At 39.6% G+C, this 18743-nt stretch overlaps 1 protein-coding gene across 1 annotated transcript; it reads right to left on the minus strand.

The window, feature by feature from the left end:
* Window positions 1-14964: 14964 nt before the first annotated feature.
* LOC114396375 (galacturonosyltransferase 8-like) lies at window positions 14965-18140 on the minus strand. Its single transcript, XM_028358304.1, has 3 exons — window positions 17847-18140; window positions 15855-17105; window positions 14965-15523 (listed from the first exon to the last, which is right to left on the minus strand). The coding sequence occupies exons 1-3, from the start codon at window positions 17988-17990 to the stop codon at window positions 15248-15250; spliced, it is 1671 nt and encodes a 556-aa protein (XP_028214105.1). The 5' UTR covers window positions 17991-18140; the 3' UTR covers window positions 14965-15247.
* Between the last annotated feature and the right edge of the window lie 603 nt (window positions 18141-18743).

The raw sequence follows: 18743 nt of genomic DNA on the forward strand, positions 1-18743 counted from the left end.
GGATGTCTCGGGCCTCATCCTCCTCAGTTTTTGCTTTACCGAGGAACACTCAGGATTCAGAGGTAGTCTGTATTGTACGATGTCAGAACTCAAACCGGGCATATCTTGCTACGATCAGGAAAAGATGTCTTGGTAGTCTTTCAGCAGGGCCATTAACTCTTTACGAACGGGTGCGGTCATACCCGTGCCTATTTTTACTTCCTTTTTTCCACTGCTGGTTCCTAAGTCTATGAGTTTTGTCTCTTCTTGATGCGGCCTCATCTCTCGGTCCTCCTGAGCAATTATCCTCTCCAGCTCTAGGGGAAGCCCCACATCCTTTTCCTCTTCATTCTCCGTCCGACTTGCTTCTTGCTCGAAATCAATGGCCGGGTCCCCGGTATTAGTACCTTCACGTGACTCATCGTCGGATCTGTATCCTTTTAAGCGTAACAAGGAAATAAACATGCAAATGAATGAGAATGGGTAGAGGCGCAGGAACAGATGAAAGAAGATCTTTATATTATAACTTCAAGAACAAAAGACATAATGCCTTAACAAAAGGAAACTCTAAAGCCTAGTCCCAACCGTAGAGTTTTAAAGCTACAAAAGGTTACATTATGCTTGTCGCGTAAACGTCTGGGCGTTCCTCCACCCGCCAATTTCCTAGTTGGAAACCGAGAGGGCATGGCCGCACCAAATCCGATCTCATCGGGGAGTCATCATCGCATATCGCGGTGACTCGACCTTTGCGTCTTAAACCCGCACTTATGAAGCTCCTACTGATGTGGCACGGCGAGGCCTCTTTGGCTCGCTGTCCCAACCGCGGGCCCTGGCCTTTGTTCTTTCATTCCGAGATATTTTTCCTTATGTCAATCTATGTAGGTTTATAGCCTAACCCAAACTTCCCGTGGTTTCCTCTAGTGCTTACCAGACTGGTCTTGTCGCCGTTGTTCTTGCCCAAACCCATTTTGGGCTCATGGTCGTGCCCCAGCATCACCCGAGCCACCATCATTGCCGCATCAGATAGGCGAGGCTGCCTAGAGAGGGAATCTACAGAGGCGATGCTTACTACCTCAAAAGATTGGAAGTTCGTTTCCAATGACTCTTGGAAGTTCGTTTCCAATGACTCCTCTGCGGCTTCCATGTAAGGCATAGAGGAAGGGCAACTTACCAGGACGTCTTCCTCACCGGATACTATGACCAAATGTCCTTCCACTACAAACTTCAACTTTTGGTGGAGTGTGGAGGGGACGACTCCCACTGAGTGGATCCATGGATGCCCCAATAAACAGCTGTAGGTCGGGTTGATATCCATCACTTGGAATGTAACGTGGCAAGTATGAGGCCCTATCTGTACTGGGAGGTTGATCTCTCCCCTTACCTCTCGACGGTTGTCGTCGAAGGCACGGACCACCATGGAACTTGGCCTTATATGGTAAGCGTTAAATGGCAATTTCTCCAACGTGCTTTTGGGAATCACGTTCAGGCTTGAGCCATTGTCGATGAGTACTTTGGCCGTAATGTGTTCCATGCATTTGACTGACACATGCAAAGCCCTGTTATATCCTCTCCCCTCGACGGGGATTTCCTCTTCAATGAAGGTGATGTAGTTGTTGGCTGTGATGTTATTGACGATTCCCCCAAAGCCTTCTACGGAGATGTCTTGGGCTACGTGAGCTTCATTCAAGACTTTTACCAGCAAAGCTCGATGAGGCTCAGAGCTCATGAGCAGTTCCAGAAGAGAGACTCTAGCTGGGGTTTTGTTGAGTTGTTCAATGACTTTGAACTCGCTTTGTTGGATAATGCGGAGGAACTTGCCGGCCTCCTCAAGTGATACCTTTTTCTTGCCACAACCCTCTCTTCCCTCAGAAAGATCCTTCGTCGGAACATCCTTGTCCGGTGCGGGGATCACTTTGACATTTTGTCCTTCCGTCATCCTTTCTTTCCCTTTAATGTTTACGAACTGTATCGGCAGGCTAGGGGGTGCGAACACGTGACCGCTGCGGGTTATGCCGCTCAGCTCGGTGATATTGGTCACTTTGGTCGATAGTGAGCTGATATCGGTAGCTTCTTCCTTCCTACCGCCCAGAGGGGCATACCTCCACGGAACTGCGTGGCTGTTCTCGTAAGGAAATGGAATAGATCTACCGCCCGACACTGCCGAGGGGTGTTGAGGTATTAGGGGAGCCGTGTTCCTGGTGAAGTGTATTACCAAGGGTTTAGGCTTTTTAGGTCCTTCTTCATCTGTCGACTGCATGTATACATGTTGTTCCTCCTCCCTCTCACTGCTGACCTCAAGCCGGCCTTGGTCTATCATCCGTTGTAATAGATCTCTTACTGCCGAACATGTTTCCATGTCATGGAGTACACCCGGATGCATTAGGCAAGAGTCTTCTCTGCGCCCGCCGCAGGGAATCATGCCCACCTTTTGCAAGGCCTTGTAGATAAACCTTCTGGGGGTCTTTACGTCCTCCAAAAGCTTGGGCCCATGTGACCTACTCACCTCGATGGCATTAACCGCCCCCCTCCATAATTGGCAAGCGGGTTTGTTTTTATGTTGGGCCTGTCCTCTTGAAAAGTCAACCACCCGGCCTCTATCAAGCTTTGGACCTTGCTTTTCAAGGCCAAGCACTGTTCAATCGAGTGGCCCAGGGTCCCCCCATGGTATGCGCAAGTCGCGCTAGGGTTATACCACTTTGGGAATGGGCACTGGAAGATCTTTCCCGGGACCACCACGGCCAATTGGTTGGCGATGAGAGATGGCAAGAGTTCCCCATATGTCATTGGGATCGGGGCGAAGATCTATGCCTGCCTTGGCGAAAAGTTCCTTGTCGTGTTTGCGCCAAAGTGAGCATTGTTGGTCGGGTGAGGCCAAGTCGGAGCCGAGGCCCAAAGAGCTCCCCCCTGTGGGGGTGTGGGCGCCCTTGGTTGGGTGAGTGCTGTATCGGAAGAGACCTCGGCGCGAGCCAAAAAACTTGGGTGATGTTGCACATATTGGTGTTGAAGTGACGGTATGGGCATCTCCCTCTTTCTTCTTTGCCCCAGCTATTCTGGTCCTCCTACTGTTGGCACCTATCGGGGAGACATAATCAAACTTTCCCCTCTTCAAACCCACCTCGATCCTTTCTCCGGCAAAGACCAAGTCCGCAAAGCTGGAAGGCATGTAGCCCACTAATTTCTCATAGTAAAATACAGGCAAGGTATCCACCATCATAGTAACCATTTCCCTCTTGACCATGGGAGGGGCTACTTGTGCTGCTAGGTCCCTCCAACGCTGAGCGTATTCTTTAAAGGACTCGCTTTCCCATTTGATCATGTTTCGCAGTTGAGTCCGGTCGGGAGCCATGTCAGAGTTGTACTGATGCTGCCTAAGGAAGGCGGTAATCAGATCCTTCCAGGTGCGGATGCGGGAAGCTTCTAGATTAGTGTACCAGATGACCGCTGCCCCGGCCAAGCTATCTTGAAAGAAATGCATCAATAACTTCTCGTCCCTAGAATACGCACCCATCTTGTGACAATACATTTTTAGGTGATTCTTAGGACAAGTCGTCCCTTTGTACCTATCGAAGTCAGGTACTTTGAACTTCGGAGGGATGACGGCGTCCGGTACCAGGCATAGGTCGGTCATGTCTGCGAACGGATAATCGCCGAACCCTTCAACGGCCCTCAATCTTTCTTCAATGAGATCGAGTTTCCCCTTTCCTTCCGCTGCCCGGGGTGGCCCTCCCGCGGACAGAAACATTGGCTGTGTTGGGTGGTTTTGAGGTTCTCCCGTGATGTTGGGTTGAGGTAGTGTGTTGGGCGCCGGTCCCTTGGCAGGAAACGGGGAGTAGGAGTTGATGTCTCCCTGAGCAAGTTCTCGATGATCCTCGTGGATCTCGTCAGGATGTCGAGGAGGCTCCCCTTCAACGATGAGGGGAGGAACGTGACCGCGTCATCACGTATGACTGGTGGTGTGTAATTAGGTGATAAACCATAGGGGTAAGCTCCTCGGTTGTACCCCGGATGGGGGTTGCTGATGTGCCCCGGTGTACTTCTCTCTCGTCCCACCATGTTTGGAATAGGGTGGTGTGCGGCAGTTGGGAGAGTCGGGTCTGCTTCGGCAGCCGAACTAACAACGGCGGCGGTGGCCGTGTTACTCTCCATTAGTTGTTTCATTCCCATCATGGCATCCATCATGAAAGCCATTTGTTCTTCCAAAGCCAACATGTCGGCTTTCATCTGTTCCTGTACTTCCTCTAGGTCACCCATCGTCTGGTGCGATAGGGATGCCTTGGGGCGCGCTTAGTTACGGCGTCTTACCTAAAAAGACCAAATGTGAGTAGTACGTAATGAAAAAATGAATGTATGCTAGAGATGGAATGTGGGAGTGATCTGATTCGCATTGTTTTTTTGGAGTAAATCACGGGATAAACTCATTTTATTCAGAAAGTTATAACTTAGTCAAGATCTGAGTGACAATATAAACTCCTTAACGGCTCCTAATTATATGGGCCATCAAGTCTATCATGTGCTGACAATAGCGGAGGAGCCCATGGATCTCCTCGGGGGCAGAGTAGGTGTCTGCCATAGCTTTGGCCTTTGCCAGCAATCGGGGGAGTTCCTAACTCCCGTTCAAAGTAAGAGCAAACCGGTCCATCCACATCGTTGCTTCTTGATGTAACGAGTCCATCACCCTTCTTCTAGCCTCCTTTTCCGCGTACACTCGGGCATATTCGTCTGCTACTTTGTGCTCGTTGGCCGTGGCTAGATTTAATTCTTCTTGGTACTTGCTAATGATGGCTAACATGTTGGTTTCGGTCTCGCTTAACCGCTGAGACAAGCTCCTCTTGGACCTTAGGCAAACCTTCAATTCATCCTTCAAGATCAAACTGTCTACTCGCGATTGGTCCCTTTCTTCTCTTCGGAGCTTAAGCTCGCTGTTACTGCCCCACAGAGCCCCTCGGAATTTGTTCCGGCCATGTTCTTCCCTACGGGCCCTCTTGGTCTCTTGCTCCAAGGCCTTGGTGGTGGCTATATTGACGTCTTAGACTGCTTGGGTTTTCTCAAGTTCCATCTTGAGGGCCTGTACCTCTTCGTCTTCTTCCGGAGTTTCAATCTCCATCCCCTTAGGGGTCCTCAAACTCGGGAGCCAATTCAGATCTTATGCGTAGGCTTTCAACCACCTATTGTAACCGCCGATGGGCCCGTTGCTACTTCCCCTAAGTTCCTTGTCCTTTCTTTGCGACATTTACCATGCCTTGTGGACCCTCTGAAGCACCCCCGTGTTGGTGCTATTGAAACCTCGTACAATAAAAGGTATGAGGCCTTCCTCTGATGGCGCCCCTCTCATAGGATAACCAAGTTGTCTTATAGCGAGGACGGGATTGTAATTGATGCAACCCCTTGTCCCTACCAAAGGAACATTTGGAAATTTCCCACACGAAATAAGAATCCTGGTTCTTCCTTCCTTCCATCGGGGGAACCAATTGACCGACGCTCATTCTTTGCTTGCTAAGAGTCGGTCCTAGTTTGCCTCTTTTTTCTTGGTGCATGAGCGGTGGCCTTCTAGCAGGCAAATGTGTCTCATCTCTTGGCGAAAGAAGTGTGAAACCAACCATACGTAGAGAGCCGGCATACAGCAAACGATCCTTGCATTGTTCTTCTCACATCTTCGGTCGAATGTGTCATATAGATCGGCTAAGATAGCGACAACCGGGCTTTCCTTGCGGTCGTAAAAGGCGAGAAAAGCATCAATCACTGCCCGGTCCACCAACCCATCCACATTTGGAAAGGGGACCACCCCAAAGATCAAAAGTGCCAAGATGTCAATGAACGGGGCCCATTCGCCTTGACTTGCCAAGACTCTCGCCTTTGCTTCCAAACATTTCCTTGGTACCCTAACCACCCCATTTTCGACTCGCTTCCTGCGGTCCAATTCCTGTGCCGAGATTTTGACTATTTTAGAAATTCTAGCTAAGGAGGGATAGAATCTCGAGAAGAGATATGGTTTCCTTCCTTCCAAAGGGCATCCCAGGATCTCTTCAAACTCTTCCACCGTGGGTGTTAACTGGAAGTCCCCAAAGGTGAAGCACCTCAAAGGCTGGTCATAATATTGGGTGAGGGAGGCGATGGCCTCTGTGGAGACCTCGGCCATGGTTAGGTCGCAGATCTTACCATAAGCTTTGCGAAAGGCTTGTCGCTGGAGCTGACCCATCAACTGTCCTAACTCTTTCAGACTGGCGATTCCTAGGCTCTTGACCTTGACTTAATAGAACCTCTTTTTAAGCAAAGGCGCCTGGCTCAATCCCATGTTCTTACTAAAGTGGAATAAAAACTAGTGTGAATCAAGACTCCGACATCTATCATAGGTGAAATGGATGAATGCATGAAGCAATGCGTATGGCACAGATGTATTTTACAGATACGAGAGCCTGGGAGATCATCTCTTTCGTAAATACAACATTTGGGCAGCATAGTGCCCGATGCATGCATTTAAGAAGGCGACACAGACCTTCCGTCTTCTCATGACAAAGTGAGGGGATTAAGACGCAACCCAAGCATGATGACATGATGCAGATGTGAAAAAAAAAAAGGGAAAGGAAGAAGGAGATGTACACAACATGGCAATATCCTCAAATAATCACACAACAAAGGCATACATGACATTTTAGGTTATATGCATAGCAGTGTTTAAAAGGCACGTAGCGTGTTTGCTTTGTGCCCCTATTTTAGGGACCTAAACGGGAGGAACTAAAAAGGCTTTTAGTGATAATTCCCAAGGTGGCCATATCTCTCTTGATGGTTTCTAGAGGTATCATCCACTTCGAAAAAACATATTGTGGCAGTAGGGACTACCAGCAACAATATGTTATCAAAGAGAAAAACTCTAGATGAGGGTTCACTGTTATCAAGCAAGTCAGAGACCCAGCATGACCACAGATTCACCTATACTCCTTATGTTCCCACGGACCCAGGTATAGGGCCCTTTTTCAACTCACCGTGTGTACAAAAAGGTGTTGGTGTTTGTGTGCATCAAATGAATGAACATCTATCTTATATATACATTTTTAAAAAAAGCATACTAAAAGCATAAAAGAGTTATATACATGGACATAAGAAAAATAAAGGGAAACTAACAAAGGAGAAGTCATGGTAAGGGATGCACACTGATCGATTGGCCTAACTCTCTAAAAACAGTCCCCATTGGAGTCGTTAATTGTCGCAACCTACCCTTCGGCGAGAGGGTGACGCAGGGCTCACGGGTGCATCTTCCAAGAAAGGAAAATGCGCGGAGTCGCCACCAACGTTTATTCGAGGAAAATGTCGGAAAAACCGAAAAGGTGTGGTCTACGAACTTTAAGCGTGAAAGGTTCGAGAGTTGTTTTACGCATGGGGAAGGTATTAGCACCCCACGCGTCCATCACAAGGGACGGCAGCCTCCAATCAAGTGTGCAAATATGACTTTCAAAATGTTTAATTTCCCCTTTTTTTATGGCTTTTTGTGTTTTTATCTTTTTTGTGGTCGACAAGGGTGTTTCCCTTACTCCTACATATTTCTCAATTGCGATGAGAAAATCAGACCTACGTAGTTCTTTGAGAACAAAACGTTTGGTTAAGTTGTTTTTATCTTTTTCGCGAGATATATTTTAACCGAACAAAAGGTCATTTAAGGCGTTGGACCATTAAACGATCTTTTGATTTTGAAAGGAGAGAAATTTTAAGGCGTTGGACCATTAGCAATCTCTTTGATTTTTTTGACAAAAAGCGGTAAAGTTACATATTGATTTTATGCTTTTTGAACGGTCCATGTTAACCGATAAAAGCAAAAAGGATCATTTAAGGCGTTGGACCTTAAAACGGTTTTTAGTGATTTTGGCGGACAAAAAGGCATGATTTGTGAGTTGATTTTAGCTTTAGTTTCACTTTGGTTATTAGTCAATTCATTCAAGGAAACTTTCAAAGAAAAAACGTCCGATTGATTTTTTATTATTTTATTCGAAGATATTTTGATTATTTTATTATTATTTTTCCTTCTTTCGGTTTAAACGTGGCTACTGCGTGAACGATCAGTTGGATTTTATTTTAACAGTGATTAAACAATATTACAACTCAAATGATCGGTTGAAATTCATTTTATTATTTATTAGGTGAGAAAACGACTTAAATAAATGGTTAAAGCACGTCAAAAAGGGAAGAAAAGAAAACAAACAAAATGAAAATAAAAGTACGCGAAACAAGTGGGGAACACTAAGGGTGCATATAATGAATTGAAAGATTTGATTTCGAGAACTTACCAGTTGAAGACCGAAGAACGACGAAGAACGGTGAAGAATCTTCACGACATCGCTCACGGAAGCGTTACGAAAGCACCTCGGCTTAGATTTTTTCCACGGAAACAATTTTCTTCACTAATTTCGAGAGAATCCTAAATACCAGAAGGGCTGAACATTTTTGCTCTGCCCTCTTTCCCCTATTTATAGGAGAAAAGAAGGAGGTGGTTGCCACCCATCTCGCCTAGGCGAGCTGGGTTGCTTCCACCAGAAGGCACCACTTTTTGTTAGAACCCCGGCTTGGTTGCTATTTGCACCCTTTTTTTACTAAATGCACCCCTCTTTTGTATTTTTTTGCTGATTTCTTTCCGAAACGTTATGAACCTTTACGAATTACGTAACGACACCCATTTTCTTTCCGGAATGTTGCGAAACTTTACGGATTATGCAACAATGCCCTTTTTGACTTCTGGAATGTTGCAGAACTTTACGGATTGCCAACAATGCTTCCTTTCGACTTCCAGAATGTTGCGGAACTTCACGGATTACCTAACGATGGGTGTTAAGTACCTCGAGGCGGTCAAGTGAAGGTTGCATGCCACCAAACAATGATCCCCGGACGAAATTAGGGTATGACAGGGGTGTTTTTTAATCAATGGTCTTATCAATATTTTTTTTAAACATAGTAAGTTGTGTTTACTGCTTCTTGTCAGAAGTGTTTAGGAAGTGAGTTTTCGCAAAGCATGGTCTTATCCATGTTTACAAAGTTCTATTTTTCCTTTCAACTATCCCATTTATTGAGGTGTTATCGGTGAAGAAAAGTGTTGGAAAATGCCATTCTTTTCACATAAAAGACTCACCATTCATAAACTGAGTTGCATGATCACTTTTGATAGAAGAAATACAAAAACCATTTTTATTTTGAACTCACTTACAGAATATCTCAAAGACCTTGAAGGACTCATGTTTATGTTGAATAGTCATCAACTATGACATAGCCATATTTCTTTCCTCCCAAACCCAACATTCGAGTTGGTCCAAATAGATCCATGTGCAACAGTTGTAAGGGTCTAGTGGTGGAAACATCATCTTTAAACATAAAAGAAGTTTTGATAGGTTTCCCTTGTTGACATGCTTCACAGAGAAGATGGATTTTCCGACAAATCGTAGGCAGTTCTTTCACTAAATCCTTTGTAAATAGTTTTGAAATGTGTTTTAGATTGACATGCCCATGTTTTTTGTGCCAAATCCATCTTTCATCCTCTCTAGAAAGCAGTCACGCTACATTTGGTTTACTTAAACCTATTAAATAAATCTCATACAAATTGTTATGTCATATGGCAGTGAAGAAGGACTTTCCTGAAAAAGATGATGGAACTCACAAACCAAGAAGGGGGTGAATTGGTTTCTAAATTAAATTAAAAAACAAAACCAGAGTTAAAAAAAAACTTCTCTTCCGAGGATCGTATCACAAAATTTTGATAAATCAACATTTAATCAATCACCCTTAACACTAAATCCTTTGTTAAATTTTTTTTCTCAAAAAGATATTTTCTTTAACCCTTAGTAAATTGATCAAGACTAGAATGAGAAAGAAAGATAAGATCAAGATAAGATATATACCAATTTTTATCCTAGTTCACTTTCTATCTATAGAGAAGTTAATCCAGTTATATAATCCAAACTGAATTAGATTTTCACTATGCATATAGAATTCTTACAAGCAATCACAATCAATCTCAATTCCTACCCTAGAAAAAGAGACTAAGGTACCCAACCCTAGGGTCCTTTGTGAATAAAAGCCTAAGAGAAACCTACCCTTAGCCCAAACTAGAAAGACCTATTCTAGCATGCCTTCAGAAATTCATACATATACTAACAACATGTAAAACACACAAAAAACTGAGTCAAGGAGAGACACAGTCTAATCAATCACATGCAAGAACCTTTCCTTGAGTGAATACGTGTCTTCTTGAACTCAAGAGAAATTCACAACTCACTTTTTACCACGAGAGCTTCAGAAAATCGAAGTCTAGAAGTTGTGAGTTGCACACTGATTCTAAACACTTATTCTTCTCTTTATTCCTCTTCATAAACATGAGAACACAAGGTGGTTATTTATAGAGAAAATGGTTATAACTGCCTGTAATCGGTTATTTCAAAGAAGTAATCGATTATATTATTATTTCAATCAATTAAATTGTTATTTCCAACACCTGGAAAACATTCAAGAACAATGTAATCGATTATATTCTAGATGTAATCGATTAAAGTGTTCTTTATCACTTTTGGGAACACTTTTAAGAACAAGGCAATCAATTACGATTATTTGGTAATTGATTAAAGCAGAGACTCATAAAAAATCAGTCATTGTCTCAATTGAACTGTATAATCGATTACGATTAATTGGTAATCGATTAAACCGAAACTAGAATCTCTCTGCAAGCTACAAACACTTGTGTAATCGATTAAAACAGAGAGTTTTATGCATTAAAGAAGTTTCTAACTTTAGAAACAATCTTCTTAATTCTACATGATGATGCATGATGTACACATGAAAAGATAGAGACAAAGATGCAACAATCAATACAAATGCCACTCAAGGAGTTGGGCATGTAAAAAGACAAAACTTCTTCAACCTTCTTCATGTTGCTCCCCCTATCTCTAACATTGTTATCTTCTGTCTTGACTATACATTGGTCTTTGTTGAAGGATACAATATATCCACTATAAAAAAATTGACTTATGCTTAGTAAGTTGTACGTCAGGCCTTCAACATATAAGACATTGTCTATGGAGGCTAAAGAAGGAATACCAATATTACCTATACTAGTGATCTCTCCCTTACCCATGCCTCTAAAGGCAACTATTCCTCCTTCAATTAGCTTTAGGTTGAGGAACATAGACCTTTCCCCCTTCACGTGTTGTAAGCAACCATTATTCAGGTACCAACTTAAACCCTGGCCTTTTCCTATCTAGGATATTTGCAACAGGAACAATCTCAGATTTTGGTACCAAAATCTTTTTGGGTCCATAAGCATTAGTACAATTAGAAATTTGTTTCTTCTTATGGATGCATCTGAACTTGGAATGTCTAGACTTACCATAAAAGTCACATTTGTTTAAGACCGACTGTGACTTAGAAGATGATGCTCCTTTTTCTACTCTTAGACCAGACTTGTCATGGGGATGTTGATGGAATTTTAAAAGCATTGTTAAAGTGTTAGAGCTTTCCAAAAACTTCTCAAAGTCTTTTGTAAGACAAGCAATCTCCTCTCTTAGTTTTTCAATAGTATAGAATTTGTCAATCTTATTGGCTTGAATTAGACTCTTTTTCAAAGTTTGGATTTTCTTTATCAGATCTTCATTTGATTTCTTCAGCTCAATGTTTTCACAAACATCTATTTTGTATTTTTCTTTATACTTCTTGTATTGAAGAGAAATCATGACTATTTCAAAGAATAAGATCATAGGGCATATCTTTGTTAGGGTTTTATTTCACTTAGATTCAACTTATAGGCCAAGTGTAACCCAATCATGATGTAGTAATTGAACTATCATCCAGGTTGTCTCCCAAAGGAATAAAGGAGGGATTGTTAGAGATAGGGGGAGCAACATGAAGACTAGGCCTTGAAGCTTAAAGAAGCTTGAAGAAGTTTTGTATTTTACATGCCTAACTCTCTTGAGTGGCATTTGTATTAATTGTTGTATTGTGTGTTGCATCTTAGTCTTTATCTTTTCATATGTACATCATGCATCATCATATAGGAGTAAGAAGATTGTTTCTAAAGTTAGAAACTTTTTTCAGTGCATAAAACTCTTTTTTTTATCGATTACAAGGTAATCGTAATTGATTACACAAGTGTTTGTAGCTTGCAAAGAGATTTTCGTATCAGTTTAATTGATTACAAGGTAATCGTAATTGATTACATAGTTTAGTTGAGACAATGATTGGTTTTTCAGGAGTCTCTGCTTTATTCAATTACCAAATAATCATAATTGATTACTTCTCTTCTAAAAGTGTTCTCATAAGTGATCAAGAACACTTTAATTGATTAAATCTAGAATCTAATCGATTACATTGTTCTTGAAAGTTTTCCAAAATTTGGGAAGAACACATTAATCGATTGAAATGATAATATAATTGATTACTTCTTCAAAATAATCGATTACATCGACTATTTAATCAATTATAGATAGTTATAATTGTCTTCTCTATAAATAACCACCTTGTGTTCTCACTTCTGTGTGCTAAAAAGTACAAGCTGAAATAAGTCAAATAAAGAGAGAAGATTAAGTGCTTCGAAAAAGTGTGACTCATAACTTTTAAACTTCCTGTTTGAAGATCTCATGGTGAAAAGTGAGTTGTGAATTTCTCAAGTTCAAGAAGACACTCATTCACTCATGCAAGGTTCTTGCATATGATTGATCAAGTTGTGTCTATCCTTGACTCCATTTTTTGTGTGTTTTACATATTGTTAGCATATCCATGAATGTATAAAGGCATGCTAGAATAGGTTTTTCTAGATTGGGGGTACAGGTAGGTTTTTCTTATGGTTATTCACAAAGGACACAAGAGTCGGGTGCCTTAGTCTCTTTTAATGGGATAAGAACTGAGATTGATTGTAATTGCTTGTAAGAATTCAATATGCTTAGTGAAAATCTAATTTAGGTTGGATTAGATTACTGAATTAGCTTCTCTAGAAATAAAGAGCGAACCAGTATAAAAATTGGTGTACTTTTTCTCTTGAACTTATCTTTCTTTCTCACTCTTGTCTTGATCATTTTACTGAAAGTTAAAGAATATATCTTTTCAAGAAAGAACTTTAATAAAGATTTTGTGTTAAGGGTAAAATCTAGTATTGGTTTATCAAAATTTTGTGATACAATCCTTCGAAAATAAGTTTTTTTAACTTTGATTTTTAAAGTCTAATTTGACATAGAAACCAATTCACCCCCCCTCCCCTCTTGGTTTGTGAGTTCCATCATCCTTTTTATCATGGATTTCATGTAATTATTTAAGTAAGAATTAGATTTTTGTATTTTTTTTTATGATTGTCCCAAAATAAATACATAAAATAAATTGCAACTAAAATTAAATGACAACAAAATAATTAAGTAAAAATAGAAATACTAGACTTGGATGGCGATGTCGATCTTAATGAATCAATGTCTAGGTTTGGACTTAGAATTCGTTCGATCTACTGTAACTTCAAAATTCTCAACTCATCATCCTCAATTCACTGATGTATTCTACCAAGCTTATGCATGGTCACAAATTCTAAACTACTTGCCCGAAACCCATTCCCTTGGACATACCGACACAAACAATCATCATTAATGGTCGAGAATTAGCGAGGCTTAACCAAGATTATTCTATCCCTAGAGATAATTCCAATTAAGTACTTGATTCATGTTCGAGTTTCAACAAGACTCACCAAAGCGCAAGTCAATTTCTGAATTCATCTATAATATGACCAATTAAATAAAAACATTCAGTGCAAAAATAAATAAAGAACTGAATATGAAGTATTGAATTGATATAATTAAAGCGAAACAAGGTTCATCCTTTCCTTTCCTAGGTGGAAGGAATTGCACTCATAAAAATTATAGAAAAATATTAAACATTTTTTTATCAATAAATATTAATTTATTAATTTTATTAGAAATATCAATTGAATAATTTGAACCCGTAATCTCTCATTTATTTTCCTTCTCCCTTCACCCGTCAACAAGCCAATAGACCAATCTTTTATTTTCATAAAAATACAAAACTTGTTAACTCCATCTGAATGTATAATTTGTTTTCAGCTGACAAAATTGGGTTCATCTTTTCAGCTGACAAAATTGAATATGTAGTAATAGTTGGGATTTGGTTAAGTAGTGCTACTGTTGAAAGAAATATATTCTTTCCTCTTAAATTCTAAAAAATTTATGATTGACTTGAATAACCTGCATAGTGGATAAATAACCCTTTTTAATGGTTACATTTAACCAAACTTTGATTCGGTTTCATATTTTCTTTAATCTCATCTACAAACGATACGATCATAATTTTATTTTATTTTACAAACGACAAGCTTGACTTCATATATGGAACCTACTACCGACATAGCTAATTAAAGTGTCACTATCCAACTTGACAATAAACTAAAACTTTAGTAGGCATTTATTATTCAATTGAATATTCAAAGTGACCAAATGGGTACTATTTCAGCATTTCTTACCATTTCTTAGTATTATTAATTTCAAACACGACAAGTTATGCGCGTCCATTCTGTCTTGAAAACAATTTAGGATGCTATGTTGTCATGTGCCCAACAGAAGATGACTGAGAAATTGACAACTTTATTTGACTGTCACAACCACGCAACCCTCCTTCAACTCTAAGGTCACAATATACTAATTTATCATCCTTTGTACTATTTTGTTATTATTTTGGACAAACTTTTTATTTTTTATCTATTTACTTTGGACAAACTTAACTGTTATTGTTTTAAAGTGTTTGTAATATTATTTTTCTCTTAAAATTGAAGTTTCATTTATTTATCACAAAGTACTTGTTAGGATTCATGTTAAAATATCCAACATCACGTTGAAATATTAAGTACCGTGATTTTAGGTAAATATTCATATAAACCAAATATGCATTGAAATTTGTTTTTTTCTTTTTGCTTGTATCTAAACCAAACAGTGTACGATGTGAAGTTCTCAATGAAACATAATAAACAACTGAAGCCAAAGTGAAAGGTACAATACTTAATTCAGTAATATTGTTCAGGATCAACCACGTCTTTAAGATAACATTATTGTCTAAACGTTATGAATAAATAAGAGGAAGACATACGAGAATAGCTGTACTAAAGTATTATTTTACAATTGAAAGAAGCAAGATTTTTTCCTGCACCAGCTAGGAACTCTGTTAAACGTATAAGCATTATGTATCAAAACTAAACAGCAAATAAACTGCTGTGGCACCTAACACAGCATCACCATGTGAGAAGAAACTTGACCATTTAGATACCAAAATTGCAGGCCTGAACGAAATCTAATTCATAGTCAACATACTTTGTCCAAAGTGGCTTGAACTGAGCCATTGCAATGTCAAGCCATGGTTTCATGTTGCCATTGAAGTGCACCACTGCTGCATTGTTAATCTCATCCATGCTGATGCTTGGGTTATAGCCAAGTCCCAGAACATGCCATGACTTATCCAGTGGCTTTGTTGTTGCGTAGTATGTGATTAAACCCGGTGGCAATGTCCCTAATTTCCATAATGTCCGATTCTCATTCTGCAGTAGCATGAGCATGTCGTGTTATACATGATACGATATAGGCTCAACATGATTAGTTACAAATGATTGGATATGAAATGAATAGATGAATGAGACATAACATGTATGAGCTATATTGTTTCTATTCTTAGTTTCTAAATGTGCAGACTCTAGCATCAATGCTAGTGATGCAATGATCAGCATCACATGGAATTTAATAGCATCAAGCCATCAACAGGTATCAAACAATGTTAAATGGGGTTAATAGCAGCTAAAACCTAGGGTTGTATAATAATGACGGGCTAAAAAGTTGCGGAGAAATAATAAGAGAATTAAAATAAGGTCTTACCAGATTCTGCCAGTAATGATATTCTTCTGTGCATTTTTCCCTTCTCCAAGCATCCAAATCAAAGAAATTCATTCCATAAGCCCATGCACAAGCCTTTGGATTAAACTTTGCTTTAATCAAGGGGTGAGAGAAATTCATGTACTGTGCATATCTATGGAATGACCCAAAACATGTTTCTACTGCTCCATTCACCTTGCCATCCATATCAATCTTCCATAACCCAGTGAGGTCCTTCTGAACCACTATGTCATCATCCAAAAACAAAATTTTATGCAGCTTTGGATACATTTCTGGCAAGTAGAACCTCAAATGGTTCAATATTGACAAATATTTGGGGTTCCTAAACTTCATATTAGTTGTGTCCTTTGTTGCATTCTCAAGCTTGTTCTCAAAGTAAAATCTCTGAAGGTTAGCAGACTCCAATTGTTTTAGGACTGGCACATAAGATGAATTCAGGAACTTGTAATCCTCCACTGCCTTAACCTCAATGTGTGCACCATTATAATCCTTCAACTTAAACATCACTTGCATTGCTCCAAGGTTCATCTTATCAGTCACAACATGAAACACATGCTTCCAAGGCTCCTTTGCATTCTTTGTTGCCGAATTGACCACAACAGATGCTGCAACAACATTATCAGAGAACAAGGCATAGTGGTACAGGTTAGGATCTTCAACTTCTGGAGGGGTTGGCTTCCCCTCAGTTGAATACTTCTCAGGATGGGCAATCCTCTCTTCCATCAACCTCATCGAGAGACAATGCAAGCTCTTTGGAATCGACTTGGCAGCAATGAGGCTGGAGAAAGCACCCTGCTTCTTTGCCTTGGTTAACTGCTCATTCACGGCGAAGATTGTATCCTTCAACTTCTGAATCTTGAGCTGGTTATCAAAGGACTCCTTTGCGTCACCAATCACCTGGCGTGTGGTCTTAATGCGCTCCTTCACTTCCTTCTCCAATTGGCGAAGCGCTGATTCATCAGCAGGGGATGCATCATTGCTGAAAAGGGTCCTGTATTGTGGTTTGTTCATTAGATCTGAGAAGTTGCGCGATAGCTCCGCAAAAATCCTAACAAGCTTTGAGCTCTCAAGCTTGAGCTTGCGTGCATAGGAAGAATAAACAAGAGCCAAAGAGCGATGATCATCGGCTTGCTTACGAATCTGGTCCAACCGAGGCTTGAGAGGATCTGTTTTCAGAGCTAGAATGGATCTCCTTATTGACTCAAATCCATGTGCAACACCACCATCAGAACCCTAGTTCACCACCACAACAACGATTAGTAACCTAGCTTCATCAAATCTTTTTTATTTCTCAGAAAGAAAAAACAATTTAAAGAAAATAACAAACTTTTCCCCTTTCTAGCAGTAACATTTCCATTGAAAATTTTCCACACTACAAGAACAAATCAAATCAAAAAAAAAATAAAAACAAACCCTGTTTGTTTCCAATGAAAATTAGCTCACATCAAGCCTAGTTCAAAAGTACAACAGCAATCTTGTTCCTTTCTCAGAAAAGAAAATAACAAACTTTACCCTTTCTACGAGTGACATTTTCATCGAAATTTTCCCAGACTACAAGACAAATCATACCCTGTTTATCTACCAAGAATGTTAAAACACATCAATCCTAGATCCAAAGCACAAGAACAGATTAATAACCTAACTTAATCAAATCTATGTACTTTCCCAGAATAGAAAACACGAACATTTTTCATTTCTAGTAACACTGCCAAGAAAATTAGCACAAATCAAACCCTCACTGGATCAGTAGAGAATCAGATCCGACCCATTTGAACCTACACAATAAGGTCCAAAACTAACCCCACACCACCAATTTTTTCTTCGAATTAAACTAACCCAATAAACCAAAAAGCCAGAAATCAAGAAATTGCAAAATAAAAAAATTGTTTTTTTTTTTTGTTCTCCGGGAAAAACCACAAAAGGGAAAATAAAACATAAAAAAGGGTTGAAAATAAAGTAAAAGTATAAGCTTACTGTGTGGTGGTATTGATGGGATGAATCAGAATGGGAAGTGAAGAGAAGAGAGAGAACAAAGAAAATGCAGAGGGCGATGGAGATAGCAGAAGTGAAAGGTGTGAAAGTTGGGATCCTTGAACGTGGAATTCGAGGATTCACCATTTTGGTGTCAGAAACTCAGAACCAGAGAGAGTGATGAATGATTTGATTCAGAGGAAGCAGCACTCACTCACTCGACTCTCAAAATCAGAGTCTCGGATTTTCTCTTTCACTCTTCTTCGCAAAGAGAGACAGGAAGGAAGGCACAGATTTGACATCTTATATGTTTAACTTAAATTATTAGTTTTTTTACTGTTTGAAAATATATATATAAAAAAAAAAAAAAGTTAAGCTTGTAGAATTTATTTTATTTTTTTAGAAGAAGTTAGGCATTTATTACTTACTATTAGGGAGTAGTTATATTTAACAAGTTTTAAATAGTAATAATAATTGTTGAACTTTTTTATTTTTGTTGTAATAACTTCTCCAAAGAGTGTGAAGGGCAAGAACTTTATCATTTTCCAAGACATCCGCATATTAATCTTAGCATAGCCTAGAAATAATTGAAACCTATATTGTAATTTTTCCTTTTTGTTGCCTTTTGTTTTATCCGTTTTTTTCCTTGCATGGACAGCATCATTAATTTTTTTTCTTTCAGCATTTTATGAAACAAATATTTTGTGAATATTAATCCTGATTCTTAAAAAAATGTTTTTATTTATTGTATGAATTTACTCACTTAAATAATCACAAACTATTAATTAGTAGTTCTATTTAAGTGAGAAGAGAGAGATTACATTGAGTTGAGTTCATAGAATAAATAAATTATCTTTTTATTCCTAAACTTTTAAAAAAATATATTTTTAATCTCTAAAC

The sequence above is a fragment of the Glycine soja genome, chromosome 18 (genome assembly GCF_004193775.1).
Source record: "Glycine soja cultivar W05 chromosome 18, ASM419377v2, whole genome shotgun sequence".
Taxonomy (NCBI): domain Eukaryota; kingdom Viridiplantae; phylum Streptophyta; class Magnoliopsida; order Fabales; family Fabaceae; genus Glycine; species Glycine soja.